A 23,431-nucleotide genomic window follows, 5' to 3' on the forward strand; every position below is an offset into this window, starting at 1 on the left:
CAAATTGCTCATATCTTTCTTCTCTATAACATGCTGCCTACAGACTGGATTGCAATGACAGCAACACCACCATGCTAGCCCACCATCTACAGTAGGTAGCACAGTACAGCCCCTTTCAAGCAGGTGATGCAGTACCAGATACATTTCTATGACAAGTTTGGTCTAGAAAAAAAGCACTTTTTCTATACCATTCCAAACAAGCTCTTTAAAGTGACCAGCATTGACCAGAAACTCACCTAGTGGAGGGTAAATCGTAAGAGCAGCACATTATAGAAACACGCCATCATGCTAAAATACTAACAGCAAGACTTACCGAAGACTAAAACACTGTACAAGGCAAATAGCAGCAAAGAGCTTTTTTTTGACAGAACTAAAATTGTCTATGTAATAACTTAATTCTGTAAATTTACACCCGGAACATTTATGATGAATTAGTACAGTGATGGTGACCCAGCCAGTATGGAGTGTCATGTTAGTTAATATATTTCAATGACTTTTCAACAAGAAAATGAGAGGTTGATGTCTTCCACCGTAAACAACAAAAATCAATGCATTGAGCTGGGAAGTCTGTAATTTTATCAGAATTTTGTCTTAAAGGACAACTCCCGCGGGACCCCAAAAAAAAAAAAAAACAGACACACACAGACACCATACTCACCATCTCTCCCGTGACGATCGCCACTCGATTCGCCCGCCGTCCGCCTCTCCGTCGCCGCCGTCCGCCATCCAGCGATGTCTCCGACTTCCGGGTCCAGGGGATGGAAAAGGCTGCCAGTGCGCTTGCGCACCGGCAGCCTTTTCATTGGCTGGAGCGCATCACATGGCTTCCAGCAAGCTCAGCCAATCAGGGCTGAGCAAGCTGGAAGCCATGTGATGCGCTCCAGCCAATGAAAAGGCTGCTGGTGCGCATGTGCAGCAGCAGCCTTTTCATCCCAATTCACTTTGCATGAAGACGCCGAGGAGGAAGAAGACCCGGACCGCCCCTCAGCTCTGACGTCGTCGTCACCAGATGCCGCCCGGGAGAAGAGGACCGTGACGATCGTAATAGGTAATGTATACATTCTTTAACTTCCGGGGTGGGGGGTCGGGGGTCCGAAAGTGGGGGAAGGGGGCCAGGCCGGGTATTTAAACACATTACAAAGTTATATAACTTTGTAATGTGTGTTAAATGAGCAAAAAAAATTTTTTGTGGGAGTTGTCCTTTAATTGTGAAGAGGTTAATAGTTGCTACTTTACACAGATTGTTGTAGGGGAGATTATGTAAAGGGATCACTTTAGGTATAGAAGACTCTTTCAAGACTCTTTGCATATTGTAGGTATAGAAGCCATCTTTCTTCTCGGGGATTTTCTTCAGATAGGCCCACATAGGTTCAGATTTCTAAAACTGCCTGGAACCCAAACTGCCTGTTTTTTCCCACAATAACCAATCACAGCTTAGGTTTTATATCTTAACAACCTCCGGAAAAATTAATAGTGATGTTGATGGATCCCTAGGTTAAGGAGCTCTAGTAGGCGTTTGAGCTCTAGTAGGCGTTTGAGAGTTTTGGGCCGTAATCCTGGTGAATTTACTCATCACAATGTGTAAGCAGTCCACAGCTCCAAGATCCCAAAAAATCCTTGCTTTAGTCAAACATCTTTTTAAAAACTACAGCAACAAAATCACACTGACGCGTTTCAGGTCTAGCTCCTTAGTGATGGCAATTCAAAAATACCCCAAATGGGGTGTGTTTAAGTGTACCTGTGACCAAAAGAAACTTTCAACATGTCATTAAGACATGTCAAAAGTTTTTATCGTGAAGGTCTGAGTGTGCAGGCCCTGACCGATCAATAGAGTGAGCGGTGTCAGTGAGAGAGCGCGTGCCCCATAGACTTCATTATGAGGCCATCTTGTCACGTGGCACAGAGAGGAAGGAGAGAGAGATGTGCTGAACACAACTTCCCCGGCTCATTCTCATGATCGGTTGTGATAACAGAGACAATGTAAATTAGAGGCATCTGGCTCACCACAACAGGGATCCCTCCATTAACTCAATGAAGAGAGAGAAGCAAAACTAGGCATGTGTGTCCACCTTGACACTCACCGAGATGGAAACATAAAGGCTATTAAAAAGAAACAGCAGGTGGCTGTAATTCTTCTGACACAAGTTTCCAAGGTGCACTATACATTATAGATCAACACAGAAATACAATAAAAATGGCTGTATGGTGCTTTGACATCCCTAAATGCTCAGCACCCAGCGGTCGGACACACCACTATCTCTTAGTTATGCCCTATCCAGTGGATGCTGTAGATAGGGTGTAACTACTCCAGATGAGAATACCCCTTAAATGTACAAAACTCCTTAAAAACATACATTTGAGACACCAGAGTAAATGAATTACCATCCTTGTTATGTTACATGACCGTAGCAGCTCCATTTTACTAAGTTTGAAAATTAACTCTCCAACCAGAAGTTCTCTTGTGACTGTTCTTATGCTTCTCATGACAGCGGAAGCTCAATGCACATCTCAATTTGACAATACATTGCACGTATATGTCGTCAAAGCTGTCAAAATAGAATAACGACATATATGTGCATGTACTGACACGGTCCTCTTTGATTTTATTGGTCCAAGTTTAGCCAACTAGTGAAGATGTTTAGGTCATTTCCCAAACACATACATGCATTTTCCAGGACTCAAAAGCATAGCACACCATGGATTTGTGTTCTACAATGGTACATACTTGACCAATAAAGTCAATGGGGCCTGTGCCAAAATGTGAAGGTACTGTATACATCATCAATCAATTTTTAAAGGTTTCTTACGTATTTATGCAACATACTGTAATATTGTGATGTGAACTATACTAGCCTAACCGTATATATTCCACATCAACTGGCTCAAGGTGGGTGCCAACTTTGCAGAATTACCCTAACCCTGAACACCAATGAGTTTATTGACTACAAGGCTTGACACTCAACTTGGCCAAGCCTTCTCATGGACCAGATGAATGTATCTATGTGGGGAGAGTGAATTTTGTAGTTTGTGTGTTTTCAGTATGGCCATTTTACCCTTTTCCATCCTCATTACAAACACCAGTTTTCATTGTATACTGGGAGCTGTTGTTTGGTGATAACTGGAGGATCCCAAGTCATCCGGGCTTTTTTTTTTTTTTTTTTTTACAGTAACCATAATTCACACTATTGACACACTGGACTGTTAGAAAGATCTAGGTACAACTCATCTATGTTGATATAATGCTGTGTTCTCAGGGTAGTCATGTATCTCTTGACTTAAAGGGGTTATTTAATGCTACAAAAACAATGCCACTTTCTTCCAGAGACAGCGCCACTCTTGTCTCCAGTTTTGGTGCAGGTTCTGCAACTTAGTTCCAGTTAAGTGAACAGGCCTTAAATGCAAACTAAACATGAACCGGAGACACTACTGATGTTGTCTCTGGAAGAACGTGGCCTTGATTTTGTAGTGTTGGATAACCCCTTTAAGGTAGTAGCGTAGACACATATCATATACGTGCTTATACTTGTATTGTTTTTGAAATGATTTAGTTTCCTTAATTATAATTAGCTTTTCCCTTTTTCTCTTTTTGTTTTCTTTCTTTTCTTTTGATAACGCTGTCTTGCTTTGCACTGTGATTGCATGCTGCTCCCGGTGTAACCTTCATGGTGATGTCACATGGCTTGCTGCTGTGATACCTACCACGCTCCTCCAAATCCACCATGTGTTGCTATGGTTACCATTAACCTTCCAACCTCCTGTATGTCGCTTCCATGGTTCCCTCCTGAAAGTACCCATGATGCACGGTGCTACGCCCACCACTGTGTCTGCAGCAACAACACCTGCCACCAGCGTGCCCTTCGCTGCAACAGCTACAGCCAATCAGGTTTGCCCCTTTAAATAGCTTTATTTCACATGTAGAATCCTGGCATTATGTACGAAGAGAATATTATATGCACCTTTTGGATAGGTGGCAAAAAGCAATGTGTGATTTTTTTTAAATATAATTTTATAGCGATTTATTGATCGATTGTTGATTGATTTATGTATATCTATACCAGAAAACAACACTTTTATTACTAAGAGTTAATGTTTCTGTAACTTGTCCTGAGGTGTATATATATAATGCTTATGAAAGTTCTTTCTGCTTAGTGCGATAGCAAGAGAAGGGGCTACCGTATACAGTCACAATAGTCTTACATCGAAAACTCAGCCACCATGTTACTGGAGAGTCCACCATTTATAAGCACAACATACAATGCTTAAATTACACAATATACCAATACTGGTAGATAGTCATGTAGTATATAAAGCATAGGTATTCATTACATTTAATAAAGTGACATGGTTTTAGCATAAACAATAACTAACATAGGATAACATGCCCTGCTTCTTGCATTAAGTGGAACATCATGATGTAATTCATGTAAGGCTTGCATGTTTTTTAGTAGGAGTCTATTTGCTGAGATTGTAATCCTGTTACAACTTGTTTACACATAAGCGATAGCTTTGCCATTGAGAACTGAGCCACTATCGCACCTAAAACTGTAAAAGAAAAAAAACTTGACATGTTCTTTGAAATGCTTCTATGTACAATATTAATTGCAAGTACTGTACAAGCTAAAAGAAACAAAATGATCTTGTCTAAAACCAATAGGCCTTGTTCACACAGTGCATTTTCTGTGCAGTTTTTTATTTTGTTTTATGGTCAAAACTAGGACTAGACCCTGAGGGTATGGCACACTGCGAAAAATTTCCACAGAGACTTTAAATGGATTACGCTGGGTGGCCTCCTCTTGAAGTTCCTCCATTCCATAGATTTAATGATATTTGCAGGTGGATTTCACCATCCATCCGAAGAATTGACATGTCAATTCTTTGGGCAGACAGCGGAAGTCGCGGGCAAATATCATTGAGTCTATGAAACAGATGGAACATCAAGCAGAGGCTGCCCGGCGGAATCCGCTTGAAGTTGCGGAAATTTCGTGGTATTCACGTATCCTACCCGGGTGATTGCTAGATCGTCCGGGCAGCCTATAGAGGATAGAGGCGGTCTGCTGCCGCTGCTCCTAGTCCACAAAGCAACGGCAGCAGATCATTGCAATCACAGTCGTTTGTCTTTCAACATGTTGAAAGATAAACGACGGCAACAATCAGCCAACATTGTTCATGCCTTCTATTACACCGGGACGATTATCTGTCATAACGGCCAATAATCGCTCCGTGTAATAGGGCCTTAAGTAACTGTGCCAAGCATGCAGCATTAGATTATCGGTGGCTAAAGAAGTTGGATGCTATCTTAAGGCTGCCTGGAAAACATGGATACAGCCATAGGCTGTATCCAAGTTTTCCAGGACACCCTAGGGCTGCATCCAACTTCTTTATCCACTGGTAATCAAATGCTGCATGCTTGGGTTTGGACGAGTTTAGCTGATCTCTAGTACTCAACCCTGGCTTCTATAAAAATTGCCACTGATGCTATAACTTCAGACTGCTGTTCCACTGCATTCTAAAAGCATCTCTAGCATAGACTAGGCTGATACCAAATTTTAAATTTTAGCAGTTTTTTTTCTTTTAGAGAAGTAGAGCAGAGTACCAAGTACAATTTATATTTTACATGTAGAAATTCTACATGTGAAGTACAATGTCAAACAGAATCACAGTGCAGTTAACAATAATTTCACCATAAACAGTTTTGTATTACATATCTGTACTGGGCAACGTACAGTATGGTATAACCAATTGTCCAAAGCATATCATGTAACTTATTTAAAATTTTTCTTCCACTACATTTAAATGCAATCAAATGCTTTATTTTTCAAATAAAGGGGATCCTGCAAAATGTTGCAATATACATTTTATATACATTATATACATTTATATAGCTGCATATATGGGAAGTATATGTTTGCCCTACACATTTGAAGATGTGCCAAATATAAACTAGAAATATGGTGTTACCATAACTTTGCATTTTTTTCATTCTTGCTTAATTTAAAAAAAATGTTGCTTAGTTTTTTTTCTACAGCCTCATTGTCTTCACTTATAAAGCTGGCTGCTGTGTCCTTTTCAGAAAATAAGAAAATCTGACTCAGTGGGTTTACTTTTGGTCCTGGTCTATTATCTTTCGTCTCCTGGACAAAGGTCTAAACTGATTTATGACCACATCAGAATTGAACTGGTCTGAAATCAAGTTAGAAATTTGTTCAGGAGAGGAGAGATAAGTACCTGAAACTAAAGCAGCATCTCTGATGGATTTTATTATGAAAAGGACACAGCAGCCAGCACTATAATTGGATACAAGAAAGCTGTAAAAGAGAAACTGAGCAAAATGTTTATTTAAAACCTAAAGAGAATTTTTTAACTATAATAGATACAAAACAAGAATAAAAAGTGTATAGTTAATAAATAAACAACAACAACAAAAAACCATCACAAATTGCACTGTTTAAACAAGGTCTAAGGCTGCTGTATATACTTGAATTTTACAAATCCCCCTCACCAACATTACCTATGCTAATGCAGCAAATCTGTTATGAAATCCTGGTCTCATTGTATTGTATTGCTCTGAAAATTGTGCATTTATCCTTTAATTCCTGTTATTTCTCCCTATGTATATAAACCAAAATGATATGGCACCTTATGGCAATGATATGCCGAGTAATGGACCAGGTATAAAGCAAAGCAACCTGCTAACACCTACAGATGAGAACTTTACTGTACCAACCTAGTACTACCTTAGCAAATAGACCCGACTTAACCTAAACCAATATCCTTACTTCGGCAGGGTTGATTAGAACTCATGCACAAGCCAAATAAATGCTTGCCTGGTTCCATTATCTAGAATCCCCCTTGTGCAGGAAACACAAGGCTGTGACTTGTTGATCACAGACCAGATTTCCATTCACCACCATTTACGGCAATCATAAATAGCATTCTCTCCAGAAAAATCTTTTTAATTTGAAATCTTTTCCACTGTAGATGTCCCAATTTTCACTAGATGAACTGAATAACAGCATGTATGTATCACAGATCTTACCAATAGAACAGTAAGTTTGTTTTCATCTTAACATTAACGTATTAACTGATTTCTTATATTTGGAAGCATTTTATGGGACTACTCATATAGTAACTGACATAGCGCTCTAGTGCGGAGATTTATCCTATATCGGAGTGTGGATTCTATATGTAAGAAGGTCAGATTATTACTTAGGACTCCATCAATGATAACACAGCTTCTAGGGGTTTATGCTGCATTGCTATTACCATTGCAATGTTTGGCTTCAAGGTCGCAACGGGTTTTATATGCTTTTTATATCAGAAAATTGCAGAATGTTGCTTCCATAATATGTTGCTTTGTGTTGCTTTCCATGTTAAAGATTGACCTGTTTGCTAGATTCCAGACATTACTTTTTTTTTTTTTTTGTTCCAAACATAATTTGTTATATGTGAAAACCAGGTTTTTATCTGTAGAGTTCACTATCCGGAATGCAAACTATTCAATGTGTTTATTAAGAGATTCTCTCCCATGTTTGGTCTGAAAGGTCTTTTTGTATATTCTACATAGAAAGCGTATTATTACAATATTAAGAATCAGAGAGATTTATTTCACAAAAGGAATCTTGTGCATCTTCTGGAACCCGAGTATATACTATGTAATAGATATAATACATGGTCCAAGGTTAAAAGGGACAGTAACATTTAAAAAGGTGTGTTTAGGGTCTTTAAAGAAGCACTCCAGTGACAATATACAGTAACCTTACCCTCCCAGCATAAGGCTGGTGAGGGTAAATGATTGCTCTGTTGCCTACGCTTACCAGATACCCCGTTCCTGCACTGGCTCTGATCCCCGCTGCAATGTCGATTCCTACAGCACTGGCTGAGTAAACCGGAAGTAACTTTCCCCATGTACGTCTATGAGATGGACTCCTGGTTCACACACAAACCCCACTGTGAATCTAGTCACACCGGGCTGCACTAGGGACCAGAAGTAACCAAATATCGGGCAAATAGAGATGCAGGTAAGGGGGGAGGAGCAGGCTAGCCAGTTACCTTCACCAGCCTTATGCTGGGAGGTATTGTCATTGGAGTGCTTCTTTAAAGGTGGATATTTTACAAGGCTGAAATGCATTTAGTCTTATTTTTATTGAAGCACTCAATTTTTTTACGGAAAATTCTATATTAGGGCCAATATCTTGTGCAATTCACATTCTGGTAGATAGCTGTTAGGACAAGGAGACACATTGTACCTTTCATCTATCTGTCTGTGATTCCAGAATGTAGAAAAATGTGGAGTAAGCTGAAATGCCTCCTCTCTCCCCCTCCCATATCTGATCCTGCTTGGGACTCAGATTAGGTGTCAATCAAGCAGGGAGGGGGAGAAAGGAGACATTCCAGCTTGCAGCAGATCAGGAGCTTGTAAAATCCTCTTTGACTCTTTATACTATAGAATAAAAGCATTTTATCAGCTAGATATATGAAAGGTACCATGTGTCTCCTTGACCTAACATCTATCTAATAGTCTCAGCTGTTTGGAAAGGGCTGATAAGGAGTTGAGCTGAAATACCAGATATAGCCCACAAGAGTGTGTATCATTCCTGGAGGAAAGCTGTGATTTCAATTCTAACTTCATTCACACATCTTTGAATATTTTAAAAGACATTTACTTTGTGCCAATTTTCCATAGCCAGTAAAGGTTCTGGATACATTATTTTTTTTCATGTTGACGGGGCCAAAATGAGGAAAAAAAAAAAAAGAAAGATGCAAACCCACCTACCCAGGTCCCCAAGGGCTGCCCAGTAACATTTTCACTGCAGCATTTTTCACTGCATTGTCCTGCCCTTACTACTACGCTGGTGCCCCGTCTCAGTCATTGACTGGCTGAACGGACTATAGCTACTAGAAGCATCAAGTAGAGTGATGAGTGGGGAGCATCCCTACCAAAATGTAAAATAAAAAAAATGTATAGGTAATAATCTTTTAAAGGAGAACTCCGGAGTAATTCAAATTCAAGTCAACTGGTGCCGGAAAATTATATAGAAGAGCAAACTTCCTCTATGTAAGCATGTCCGGTACTTACCAGCTTCTGTTTGTCCTGCAGGAACTCATGTAGTTTTTTCCAACACAACATAACACTCTCTGCTACCACCACTGTCCATGTCAGGAACTGTCTAAGGCAGCAGCAAACTTCTTCTTTGCAGGAAGCTAGTTTCCCCCGGGGGCATACTCCTGATTTGAATAGTTCTGGACATAGGCAGATGTGGTAGCAGGGAGCACTGTTTTGTGTTGGAAACAACTAGGCAACTTTCTTTTTACTCCGAAATAATTTTCAAATCTTGGAAAACATTCTGTCAGAAGTTGATTTGCAAATATTTTTTTGTTCCTCCACAAAACCCCTTTAAGCAACAGCTCTTAGAATTGTGGGACTTGCCCCTTCAATTACAGCTCTGTAGAAAATAACTTAATAAGGGAGCAGAACTATCCCAGTGTATTAGAGCTGTGCGAAAATTAGCTTTAAATCTTCTGTTCTCAAAATTCCTCAAAGTACAAACAAGCAAAACTTCAGCACAGACCTTTACGTTGTAATTGAGATAATCTGTTGCCGGGGGAACAATGCCAAACCTAATTACACTATTCACATGCCGCTATATAACAGTGACAGGTTCCACAGATGCTGTGCAGTAAACATATCTCTTATATTTATATTCTTATAAATTATGTAAAAAAAAAATGGAGGCTTCTGTGAGTCCTGTGAAACGAGCTGCTAAGAAACAGATTTCAAACAGGTGCCTAACACTTACAGGGCCAAAGGTCACCATAAGGAAATGCAGTCAGTCCATAGGGCTTACTTAGGTTGGAATGAAGAGTGTATAGAAGTAACAGTTCATAAATACACATATGCAATAGTCTACAGCTTGTAGGAAAATATGGTTATACTAGAAGCTCTCAGCTACGGGGGCGGGAAACGATGTTCATACGTCTCTTACATATGGCTGCTCTATGGACCAGATGTCAGAGTTCTGTGTAGACATCTCATATATACACACTTGTTTAGGTGGGGTATTTGTAAACCATACGTAGGCATATTTATTAGAAATGAGAAAACTTACAGTAGGTTCAAGTTCGCACAAAACCGAACCCTCTGCATTTGACTCCCGATGGCTGGAGAAGATTGATGCAACCTTAGGGACCACCGGGAGTTAAATGCTGAGCGTTCTGGTTTGTGGGAATCCAAATTACTATAAGTTTGTTCATCTTATCGTAAAACCTTTTAAGAACAGTTTCACCTTGGATCCACTTTAAAACATATATTATGGTCTTGAAATATTTTTAACAACCTAGTATATACCTAAATAGCTCGATTCTGTAAGTATATATAGAAAATAGAGTAGTATTCCATATAGGCTACCGTAACTTTATTCTGCTGACAACAAAATGAGGGCAGCTGTGAGGAACTTGACATCCCAAAGGCTGCCCTACTCTATTATCTATATCGGTAACATATATATAGAGTCCATAGCTAGTTTCTGATACTACAGTCTCTTAATACAAATTTTAGAGTGGCTCCGAGGTGAAACTTCCCCTTATCAGATGTTATGCTGTTTTAATAAATGCCGACCCATAGGTCCCTCACTGTTATAACTTCCTGTCCTTCTTCTTTCTTCCCTCTCTAGTAGGCCATGTTGAAATTCTGAACAGCAGAATTGTGGAGTACCAGAATTTATCCGTCGGAAGTTACACATGGCCTTTCTGTAAATATCCATTACTGGCGTCCTCTACCACCTCGACAGTAAGCCTGCTGCAGTCTACATGTTAACCAAAAAAAGAGAAAAAAATATGGGAATGTCTGAAAACAGCACTATGGAAAAAAAAATCCATTAAAGTCAACAATGCTCTCTGAAAGCGGTTATACACGTAGGATACTATACTAGACTTTTGTAACACATTTACTTTTAACACATGTAATCATTCTGCGTGTACCATGTTAGATGTGTACACCATGCGGAAGCTTGTTTTGCTGCATATTATTGGTGGATTCACATTTTAAAGTGTTATCTTAACTGTTTTGTTTACATTGTAGTCGATTTCATTTTTATGTGTGTATCATTATGATAAGTATACTCGAGACCATCTTTTTGCATTGTGATTAATTATTACATGCATCGTTGTTTTGTCATATTCTTAGTATTATGCCAAACAGGGACAAAGTGGTTCTGAAAGTAGATGGTCGAATTATTCCTTTATAAAAGAAAACAAAAATGGGCTCCAAATATTATATTCCCAACTTTGAAACCAAAATTTGTAATCCTTTGTCCAATTCAAAAATAACAAAAAAGTACAGGTTGCTTTCCAAGCACCACCATCTAAAAAGAGTCCTCTATAAGGTAATATCACCACCGATAAAAAAAAAATAAAATAATAGTTTTAAAATTATTTAACATAAGAAATTTAACTATTTAAAATGCCTTGATCTAACAAGGTTTTCTTCATTTAACTGACTTCATTTAGGCGCCCTTCTGCAACTTTTACTAAATATGTTGTTCTATATCTTTGGCTTTAATCTATAAGTAACATGCAGTTTTGAAAAAATAGCCAACTTTTCTTTCTTACCCCCAGTAATTTTTACATGCAATCAGCAAGGTAGACACGTTCAAACTTCTTTGACCTTGGGCTGGTCTTCTGCCCAAATGTTTGCTATTCAACTTATCCACAATCAGTAAAGTTGTCCATAATTGCGGATCCGTATTCACGGTTCAACTTAGAGCACATTGATTTCTATTGGGCTATTCACACAATCCGTTTTTTGTTTTTTTTTGTGATCCGTAATTTGTCCCATAAAAAAAAGGACATGTCCTAGTGCGGATTGTGATTGCGGTATGGATTACCAGAAATCTATTGGATCCGTATTTTTTACAGATGTCGCGGATGTCACATCAGCGACGTCCGCAGAAAACACGGATCAAATCTATGCAAACTAGTACTGTTCACATTTTACGGAAACAGATACGGAAACTGATGCAATTATGGATCCAAATACGGATGAATTTATACTGACCATGGAGTAAAAATAGCTGGAGGCTGGAACGTGTGAACGAAGCCTTAAGGTTTTGTTTTCCCCCATTCTTCCATGGTATTCGAATGTGTTTAGAGGGATATCAGCCATAAATTTAAGGGTCATGTTATTATTTTTATCCCCTCATCCCTCCATAGCAATTGATTTGCATGTTCAAAAGTTAATGCCAATGGGATTGCTTTGCTGTTAAATGTCGTCCTCCCAAAAACTTGTGTGTTTCCATTATGAGCTAAGCAAGTGAAGAACAAACTTAAAAGAAGGGAGACGGAAATTAAAAGTAATACATTTAGGAACAGTAGCGGTAAGGCTAGAAAAATAAATTTAAGCACATGGAAATCTTTAGCATCTTTGAAGGTGGTGATATATACCTTACAGTACAGACTTTACCGTATGCATTCATCCCTTTCCTAAAATATCTGTAATATTTTGTTGTGACTGTGTCGTAGCCCACTGACACGGTCAGTTTAGCACTTATTATTTATACACACCCCCACCAATGGGTGAGGAACAAGAGTGGGCAAGCCTAACCAACTGAACTGTTATCATTGTCAGGCGGACAGATAGAATCATTACGCACCTTGGTTTTTCTAAATATGGCCATGGACCTGGTCCAACCATATCTGCAAAGCCGGTGTTAAATAATGGTGAGAGAACAATCGTATATGATATAGCTTTAAGGAACGGGCGTTACATAAACAGACGAGTTGCACTTGATTTTGAGCAGTGGATCTCTAACCACTTTGGTTCCTGTTTTCCAGAATACTGCCACAATTAATGTAATATGTGGACTAACAAGAGTGTTTTTAATTTTAAATTTTTTTTTTCTGTTGAAAACGAATGAATTTTGCACAGTGCGTGCCAGTGCCTCAATGGTGAAAGATGTGACTGAACCAGATCTGATACATTCACATGGTATATGGCTTTATGGATTTAAAAGTAATGATGGAACTTTCAGTGCTAAATAGTTTTTCTTTTTTTTTCTTTTGTATATTCTGACACCTTATTGTAATCCTTTTTTATGTATAAATATATACATATATTTTTAAACATCTGAGAGATGTATATAGAATGTAAACATAGGGGGTTTATTCTTAAAAATCCTTTCGAGGGTCCTTTTAACCACCCGTGGTGAATGGTAGAATTTGATTGTTAAAGATTAACTGATCTTTCCGCTTAGTGAACAAAAGGCCTCAATTGCTAATGTTTTTAATCTGCATTCACCTCTTTAGTAACATGTAGACTCCCCAAACTGGTTTCCTGTATTCCCAATTATGACAGGTTATAAAATGTTTAATCTTGCATCTTAACCGAATGTCTTTAATTCCTATCTCCAGAAGTTATGCCCTATGCACCGGAGAGCAGATAACAAGCCAATCAATGTTCAACAATGTTTGGAAACCCAATGGAATATGAATAGAATGCTGGCCAAGCTCATCTGGTCATTTAGGGGACAATTTTGCTACATTCTCAGTCAAATCCCAGTGATCGACTTGTTTTACCCTATCTTCTGTAAAGGAAATAACTTTTTGGAGATGGGAACACCCATTGAGGTCTTGTTTCAATTTGAATTTTGGAAATGTTGCACAAACATCAGTCAATGTGGTTCGACCATGGTCTATATTTAACAATATATTGCATCATTAAGCTAAACCCCAATCGGCCAAGAATATGGGTCCAATTGAGACCAATTGTAAACATCAAAATGATGGGATATAACTTATTTTGCATTTCTATTAGATATGTATTTCATTGCTACCAATATGTTACCATAGTTGGTCCAACTATTAAAGGTGGCTGTTGGTTATACAACATTATTGTGGATTGAACCATGTTGCCATATAATTAGTGGCTCATTTCTGTACCATGACACACAACAATGGCTATTTTGACACTTTATAAGGGGGAGTACATACTTTTGTCCATTTTCACCCATCATGAACCAATGTAGCCACTTTGGTTTTTCCATACCATTTAGCATTAATTAGAAATAACCTTGGCAGGTATCTCAGTAATTTTCTAGAAATTATTATATTCTCTACAAAGGGTTTGACATACCTGTGTAGAATATATCCAAGCAAGACCAGTTTGCTATCATTCGGCATGATCGGGTAAATAAACAACAGTAAATGTCACATTATCGTACAAGGACTAAGGACATGGGTATAGGTAAAGGTGGACATAGAAGTAAAGATTTAGGAGATTGTTCATGAATTGGACATTCCCATAACCATTAGCTACAGAAAACTTCATCCATCCACCATATATTCAAACATTTTCTGCTACAATTGCACTACCGGTTAAATTTTTGCAAAAATCTACCTGAAAAGAATTAGAGTAACAAAACTGATTTTCTGACCACCATTAAGTATTTAAAGACAGTTCCTCCAGCAGCCGCATCACAATCCGCGGTATTGTCTTTACATCTATAACCTCCTTTGCCCTATAATCCCATTTTAACTTTTTCTATGAAGGACATTTCAAAACTCGAACAGTAATGCCTTTGATTTAAATTATGGACTGTTTTTAGATTTTAGAACAATATAAAGAAAACAAATCCAAAATATAAAAATGTAAATATTTAAATCACATTGTTTACTTTCTAAAAAGGTAAAATATTTTTCTTGGCCAATACCTAAAGGCATTCTCCACTTTAGACAATGCTTTTTTGTTAGAAGGTTCCCACGACATTAAACTCATCACGAGATATCCTGCAGCTGAAACCACCAATGATCAGGGTTCATTTGTAATGAGACTGAGGTGTTGGGTCCTCCAGACACTCTATATAGCCGCTGTTCATTTTGGCTATAGATAAAGGTCTTCAATGGCGGACCCCCTCTGTTATTTCTAACATGGTGTTTGAAAATTGATTTTTTTTTTAAGCCAGTAAACCCCTTTAAGTACTACATACAGATAAAAGAAGATACTTATTGTTCTATAGGCCTCTCCAAATTACTCAAAGAAAATGTATAATATTGCGGTAGCACTATAATATGTGTTGTGCAATGGCTCACTTCTGTGTTCTTAGAAAAAAAAAAAGAAAATGTCGACAGACTCTAAATGTCCTGATTATGTTTTTTTTCCCTCTACCTTTTACAGTCACATCAATAGTGACGCTAAACAAACTCATAGGTTTTAATAAAGAGCGAGGAAATAGAAATCCCCCATTTTCCGTCATTTCCAAATAAGACAGGCAGCCATTTTTTGGGTCTAAACATTTAATCTTGACAATTGAGTGTGTGAGTTCATTAAGAACAAGTAACATCACTGGAGTGCCTTATTTTTCAGTGTTGTCACCCGTTCCTAGTGATGTGATGTGGTGATGTGCTTTTTTTTTTAATGTTGGCTTAGACTACAAAATGGCTGTCTTCACTTTGAGGAGTTGACAAGGTTCTCTATGAAAACCTATGTTCTATGTTTTTTTTTCCTTTAATTTATCCAAAGCTATTTCTGTTAGTCCATTTCAATCAGCCTTACGCAAATAATATGCAACAATGCTGAAACTTGGATGTAACGGGTCTATAGGAGGGAAAGTTTTATATGCTTAACGTGTTAGGCTCTTAGACGTTAGACTCTTTTCTTTTGAATGATAATGTAGGTAGATGTAAGGGAGTGAATGAAAAATATATATAAAAAATAAAAAAATACAGTGTTTTTTTTTTATATGTGAAATATGATTTCATAATCAGCCATGTTATTCTTTTTTTTTTTTTTTTTTGTAAATTGATTTTTACTTGCACCAATATTTTAGTATAGACGTTAAGATTAAAAAAAAATCATACTAGTGTAAAGACAAAATAAGAAACTGGAGTCTTTAAAAAAAATCCATACTAATTTTTTTTTTCTAGAATTTATAAAATGTTAATAGTGAACGGGATAATTTCAGTTTTCTTTCTAAGGGGTTTTAAGCGTGTTCTGCGCTTTGTTTTTGAAGTGTTGTATAATATATATTTTGGTTTTCTGGATTTTTTTCTGTTGTTGCAATTACAATTTAGTCCATATACCATATATGACTGACTTTCTGTCTTAATCATGCGATGTCTTAAAGGGATCACAGGAACTTGTATCGATCGATGTATCCAACTCGTTTGTAAAGGTCTTTATTTCATTTATCTAATAGGTGGCCCCTTAGATATTACCCCAGTGTCACATGTGAGCAGAAATTGTCCTTAAAAAAAATTCTGATTGTAATGTCAAATTTCCAGCATATTTTCCTGCCCATTAGATGCCATTAGCTCAATATATTGGGTTATATGGCATGGATGCAGGTTTGTCTTTACATTCTAGTGTATAAATAAATTCAATCATACTTAAACTATAACTTTTGATGGCATCTAAACCCACCCCACCGTATCATCTTGTCCCTTTTACATGCCATCTGCCACTTCTTACTGGGGAAGGGCAATAGACATAGTCAAGAAACTCAAACAAGTCCGATCTTAACCCTTCTCCTACAATAATTATTTTGCACTAGTTTCCTACAATAAGCCCTATCACATTTTCAGATATAATTTCCATCTCTTCTGATATTTCATTACCAGAAGATGACCAAAAAAGACAGAGATTATATAAATCTACCACAATGGATGGCAGGCTCAGGGTATCCTCATTGAAAAGTTGTCTGGCCTTGCCAATTCCTGTAGGACTGGCTGACCATGCAATGCCTATGGAGACTTCTCGACTCTCTTCTAACATGTTGGAGGAGAGCAAGGTCTGGCAGGTTGGATTACAACTGCCCAATCCTTCATTTTATCGGGGGATGAGCTGCCACAAGAGCGGACTAGCAGTGGATTACCTGCTGTTTCCCCATGGATATTATATGACCGTGTCACGTGTAAGGGGTGAAGAGGGGAGACAACTTGTTTGGTCAACAGCTTGTATTTGGACACCTTAAAGGGAACCAATCACCCAGAAAATCAATGTAAAGACAAGGATATGTGCTGATAGATCACCCAGCACACTTCCCAAATATGCCCCTGTAACCTCTGTGCCCCCCTCAATTAGACAGTAATCTTACTTTGTTCAGGTCACGCGCTGTATGTAAATTTTTGCTAACTAGTCCTGGTGGGCGTATGTAGTCCTGGTGGGCGTATGTAGTCACGGTCCGGGGGCGTATCTAGTCACAGTCCGGGGGCGTATGTAGTCACGGTCCGGGGCTGTAATCACGCCCAGAGGGGCGTGATTCGGAGGCTTGCGGTCCAGTGACGTCATCCGGCGGCTTGCGTTCCGCGTCGCGGCCGCGCTGACGTGTTCGGGAACCCGCGCATGCGCAGTACGGCGGGAGACGACGCTGACGTACTGCGCATGCGCGGGTTCCCGAACACGTCAGCGCGGCCGCGACGCGGAACGCAAGCCGCCGGATGACGTCACTGGACCGCAAGCCTCCGAATCACGCCCCTCTGGGCGTGATTACAGCCCCGGACCGTGACTACATACGCCCCCGGACCGTGACTACATACGCCCCCGGACCGTGACTACATACGCCCACCAGGACTAGTTAGCAAAAATTTACATACAGCGCGTGACCTGAACAAAGTAAGATTACTGTCTAATTGAGGGGGGCACAGAGGTTACAGGGGCATATTTGGGAAGTGTGCTGGGTGATCTATCAGCACATATCCTTGTCTTTACATTGATTTTCTGGGTGATTGGTTCCCTTTAAAGAAAAAAGTCCCATGAAACTAAAAAATGACAGACACAAAGGGGGATGCAGGAACATAATAAAGAAAGTATACTTACCCATTCCCATGCCCCCACAGCGCTGCTCTCGGTTCTCTCAACCGCCCGATGTCATTTTTGGAAGGCATCTGTCTATGTCACAAACCCAACTCCTGCTGAAAAAACACCATGGTCCTGCTGATAAATTGCCCATTCAGCCAGTCAGTGACTGCTGGAGTGTCCAGCCCCAGTCACTTATTGGCTGAGCAGGCAATCCACAAACGGGGTATGTGAAGTTGCAGCAGCTGGAGGTCAGTGGCTGTCAGATATCGGGATGGCATAGCTGCAAGAGCACAGCAATAGGTAAGTATACTTTGTTTATTATGTTCCCGCACCCTACTGCCTGTCTGTTTTTTGTTTGCTTTTTTGTGCATGGGACTTTTCCTTTAAGGCTCTGTTACCATGGCAAGTTTCTAGCGTGAAATGACCATAAAATGATTATGAACATTATTCGTGGCCGTCATTATCAATAGACGTGTCATTTCACGCTAAAATCCTAATGTGGGAACATCGCCTAGAACAGACCATATATGATTTTGGTGGGAATGGCCAAGAATCTACTGTGTATGGTGCCTTTGGAAAGTCGTAGAGTTGAATTTAAACATGCCCAATCCATTGTTTCCAAAGGAGAATTGTCAGCTACTCCTCTTCATTAAAATAAACACGCATGTATTGATGACGGCTCTCTCATGTATGGCCTATTTAAGAGTAGTTAAAACAAGAGCTTAACATATAAATGCATTTAGGCAGCACCATCTGTTAAGAGAATGCAGAAGAAATGGAAATTATTATTATACATCTCTGTATCCCAATATGGGACTACTCTGTTTTTAAGCGTCTTTTGAAGTTATGCAATACTAAATTGAATTCTATGAAACAGTTCTGGTCTTTTGATCAGTTCACTGTTCTGTCCATGAATACTAATGTGCCACGTACTAGGTAACCTTACTACAAGCAGATAACAGATATCTTCCTAAAGCTAGACAAGTCAGTATTCCTCAAGAATAACACACCGACCCTCAAGAAAACCAAAAGAGATATTTAAGCAACACTAAAAACAGAAGCCCATGACATCCAGAACGAAATACGGGAGAGAAATCTATTTATAGAGTCGCTTTATCAATTTAAAGGCAGTGTCGCTACAGTCTGCGCTCACGTTCAATTTTTTTCCGAATAAGCTGTACCCCTACATCGGCGCAGGCTGCGGCGGCCATGTCAACCGTAAAACTTTTATGATTTCATTGTAAATATACAAAGTATATTAAGTATACAATTACATTACTGTTGGTCATTAAATGTAATCAATCATAGCACATACATTCTGAAAGAATTTCTACTTCATCATATTCAGTTTTCAGATATTTTAGTATCTAATGAATTTGAAGGGGAGACTTTAGGTGACATTATATACCATAATTTACTTAGTTCTAGTACTATGGTCTCCATAACGAAGCATGACGAAGATTATAATTGCTTTATAGCATCATAGACAGAATACAAGAATATTTGGATGTAAATGCTCACAATGATAGATTCATTGTTGTGTTATTTTATTAAGTTGCGATGGCAACAAGAGACTACAACATGGCTACCTTTTGTACACATTGTTAAATTTTCACGTGTAAATTACAGACAGTGTATCGATATGAGCTTGTCAATGATACAGTTCATCACCATCGAAGAATCATCTGCAGGTTTGTGCCACTATAGACTTAGGCATCTGTATAATCAGCTTTTGCTGAATATTTCATACACCCTGTAGCTGAATTAAAGATCCCAGTATGCCTTAGTGATCAATAGCCAGCATTGTGACCTCTTACATCTCTGAAGGCTGCAATACAGAGTTCCAAAACTGGGTTCCACTATTTATAATGATAATCAAAGGAAACCATCCGACCGTATCGGGTAGAACATGGAGAGCGTCTGTAGAGTGTATATAGCTGTTTCAGGTTCTCTGTGAATGGAGGTAAAATAACTGGAAGCAGAGGGTGGTAATGGAGAAATCTTTTCTTGAGTTAAACATAAGAGAAAAGAGATCAGAAGATGACTATATGTTCTTGGACACCAACTCCTACTCATACAAGGAGTTTGTACTAAAAAAAGCAAAATATACTATACACTCTGCCCCATTCTTTTTAATACTTCTGGAGTCAACAGTAGCAGTGCCATGATGTCATTCTTCTGATGTTAGGCCTTTGTGGTCAGGTCACTTTTCCAGAAATTGTCATTGGCATAGCCACTGTTCACCTCCGGATTGGTGTTCAGAGAGTAGCTGTACCGGTCATCATAGCAATTGCCTGATGTATCGCATTGAGTAACGGAACAGAAGTCTCTTTGCTTACATTTGTTTTGTACAGCCTATTAGTTTACTATGCGTTCATCTTTAGGCTATGTTCCCACTACGGGACCATAGCAAGAATGGCAGCCATCTCGTAATATTTAAGGCCACAATTAATGATAATTATTTGTGGCCATCAATATTACAAGATGGCCTCTTTTCCCTGCTTTGATCCCACAGTGGGAACATAGCCTTAAAATGGTACTTTTGAACAGGCAGGTGTCAAGAAAATTCTTGTATATCATAGAGGAATCTAAGGTTAACCTGGCTATATATAAAATGTCTTGGCAGTGTTTGCCCCTACCACTGGCTTGCAGGGTGTAGTAAAATATTTGGGCTTAAGTCAGAGGTTTATTGATGTGGATATACAAAGCTTTGGTCACAGAATGGAGGATGGAGAATGGATGCTATGAGTCCATTTTGACTTTCAAAATTGACCAATGTTGGAGAGCATGAAGGCTTTTCTTCAAGTGTTCCCGACTTCCCCAGGCCCTGGATTGTGCACTGTTGAACACCATCTTTGTCATTAGTTGTTTCTCTGTAATTTATGTAGAAGTCTTGGTTTTATGTTCTTTCCCGGTAAAGCTGTTTCACACTGTGCTGTATAGGAGCCAAGTGAGGAGGTTTAACACGGCCGAGTTGTTGTGTGCTTCTAGTTTATTTTATTTGTTTCCCAACAGTATTTCAAGAGAGGAGAGTGAGGCATATTTTTACCAGGCCTTAAACCCATTTCATTTCTATAGTTCGCACTCACTTTCAAAACTAGTTCTGCCTACAAAATGTTTTAAAAAAAATTTAAAAAAAGGAAAAATAAACTGCTGGGATATTTTAATACTAATTTATATAAGCAAAGTCTGTAAAAAAAATAGTGTGGAATGACCTCTAAGCTGCATTTTATGTTACAAATCTCTCTTTCCCCAGCCCTACACAACATATGCTGCAGTATGATGTATTCTTGAGTGACCCCCAATATTCCTTTCTATGGTTCATTTCTTGGACTAGAGATATATCAACGTGTGGCTAAACGAAAAGCACCAGTCCCATCATACAAGTACTCCAACTAACAAACCTGCTTGAGGACCACTGGTTGTCTTCAGCTCATCTAGTGCTTAAGAAATGTAAGCTTTTAATTATGGAAGATACTGTATGAAAAACCAAAGGGAAGCTGGATAGGTTGACATAAGATTTCATGGAATAAGTAATTCAGGGGGACTAGAACAGCTAGAGCATTAAGGAACCTCTACAAAGAGTGGGCTATTGTTAGACTAATGTCAATTGTCGCCGAAAAGTAAGGAGTGAGGATTCCAGTCATTCAAACTATTATGTCTTATCAGGGACTTCAAGTCCAGCAACAGCTGGAGTACGGGGAAGAAACCTACCCCAACTAGCAAGCTCTGACTCTTACTGTTGGTGAACTACACTTCCAATAACGTCTATGACGTGGCATATTGAAGATGTAGTCAAGACAGGCAGATCCCCAGTTCCAGATACTCTGGTCCTTCCGATGGCTCTAGGATCCTTGTCTGTCTATAGATGGTTTATAAAGAATGTGTAATGGTAGTTGGAGTTCTATCACTCGTGGAATGCATTCACAGGCTATGGGAAGCGATGGTCTTTCTTATGTTTATTCTTTTTTTTTTTCCTCCCTAAGCATGATATGCTGCTTCAACAGTGTTGAAGATACAAATATGCTGCAGTTAAACTGATTCAGTTAGTGTACGAATGTGTGAGACACACCTTTTTTGCACTTATGTACATAGTCCAAGAATGGAAAAAATAAAATAAAATGTAAAAAAAAGAAAAAAAAAAAACTTGGAACATATTTTGAATATAAAAAGTCCATAAAACACAGGAAAAGTTTGTAAAAGAGATAGGTATAAATAAGGCTTTGAAGAGACGGCATTTTGCTATAAAAATTTAAAAAAAATTCCAAAAAGCATGATGTTGCTTTGCTGTTGCAAAAGCTTTGTAGGTTGCCATAGCTTAATATTCAGCACTGGTAAACTCCAAATTGCAGCATAGAGCATGCTGTGAAATGAGTATGCTTATTGTGGAGAAGAGCTCAGGTTATTATTAGGTTGTATCGTTGGGGCTTTTGCCTCGGAGCACGTATATTGCAGCTTTCTGGACTAGGATTAGTAATCCATACTACTCCTCTTTAAAGGTGCCCATACACCTGTAATAATTAACGGCTGAACAATTGGCCGGCACAGCCGAGTTCCTGTGTTGTCTATAGGGAAGGAATGGTTAAGCCAAAGCCAGAGAGTCCTCTTTGCAGCTTATCGCTCCAAGAACAAAGAGGTCACACAGTGACTACATCAACATCAACAATTTACATCACACCCAACCCCTATCTAGACCTACATCATCTGTCGGTGGACAGTTGGGAGAGCCCCATACACTGTATTCTGACTGCCAAACCCACTGTGAGTGACGGATACAGCCAGCAAAAGTATAAGGTGTATGGGGGCTGTAAGGCTCAGTTAACATTTGCATTCTTGTATAAGTTTTGTGATACATCCTTTGATAATCTTCAATAGAATCTGTCTCTAGTCCCTAAAGGGGTTCAAAGTCCCCCTGGTGTTAGAGAAGAAGACACCATTATAAATGGTGTTTAGAAGGTGGGGGATCGCAGAAGATTCACGACAAGCCTCTGATTGCAAAACATATACATAGAATGTCATCATTTATCCAGTTTGTTCAAACCAATAGTATGGCAAACATACAAAAACAAAAATGTAAGTGGTGACTCACCCTTACTATAACGTATGTCTGCTGTCGCCATTAGAGGGAGTGTGGGTGGGTACTTATAATGATATAATGATTTATTATTAAGTTCAATGTATGAACAGTGACCCACCAGCTCCCCCTAAAGGTGTCTGCAAGCAGCCAGAATTTTATGATTTGACTATACAGAAGATTTGGAGCTCTGTATCAAAACTGAGCATCCATTGTTGTGAAGAAGTATAATGAAGTCAAACAGAATAGGATCTTGAACTTATTTAGCTAAAGAATGGGGTAAGGGGATAAACATTCACTGGAAAGTGACCAAAGACATGGTAATAGTTGACCATTAAATCTTTCAATGAAAGCAAAAGCAAAAAAATTGTAAGGAATGAAGATAAATTAATCATCACAATTTATCTTTTCTATATAGAACTAGAAGCAAAAAGCAAAGTTACATTACATAAATTTCAGCTGAACCCATTGATTTAGTTGGGACTGGATGGTCCTATAACAAATATGGCGGTGTCAAGGCTCTTCTCCAGTGTTGGAGGAGAGAAGGATCAAGCTGTTGTATTTCAACT

General features: G+C 38.8%; 1 protein-coding gene and 1 long non-coding RNA gene across 12 annotated transcripts in view; one reads left to right on the forward strand and one right to left on the reverse strand.

Annotated features, from left to right (window-relative positions):
* Positions 1–16,963, forward strand: part of MBNL3 (muscleblind like splicing regulator 3) — a 127,146-nt gene extending 110,183 nt beyond the window's left edge. For 8 of the 11 annotated variants that reach the window (XM_069943202.1, XM_069943209.1, XM_069943212.1 and 5 more), the window contains 3 exons: positions 3,789–3,883; positions 6,979–7,046; positions 10,671–10,771. In XM_069943202.1, the coding sequence (XP_069799303.1) occupies positions 3,789–3,883; positions 6,979–7,046; positions 10,671–10,683 (176 nt within the window). In that variant the 3' untranslated portion in view covers positions 10,684–10,771. Of the gene's footprint in view, positions 1–3,788; positions 3,884–6,978; positions 7,047–10,670 lie in introns of all 11 variants that reach the window. The other 3 variants (XM_069943207.1, XM_069943210.1, XM_069943208.1) reach the window with 3 other exon arrangements.
* LOC138765979 (uncharacterized) overlaps positions 1–23,431 on the reverse strand; it is a 110,049-nt gene that overhangs the window by 54,841 nt on the left and 31,777 nt on the right. The window lies entirely within an intron of this gene.

Source organism: Dendropsophus ebraccatus, chromosome 10 (assembly GCF_027789765.1).
Source record: "Dendropsophus ebraccatus isolate aDenEbr1 chromosome 10, aDenEbr1.pat, whole genome shotgun sequence".
NCBI lineage: Eukaryota > Metazoa > Chordata > Amphibia > Anura > Hylidae > Dendropsophus > Dendropsophus ebraccatus.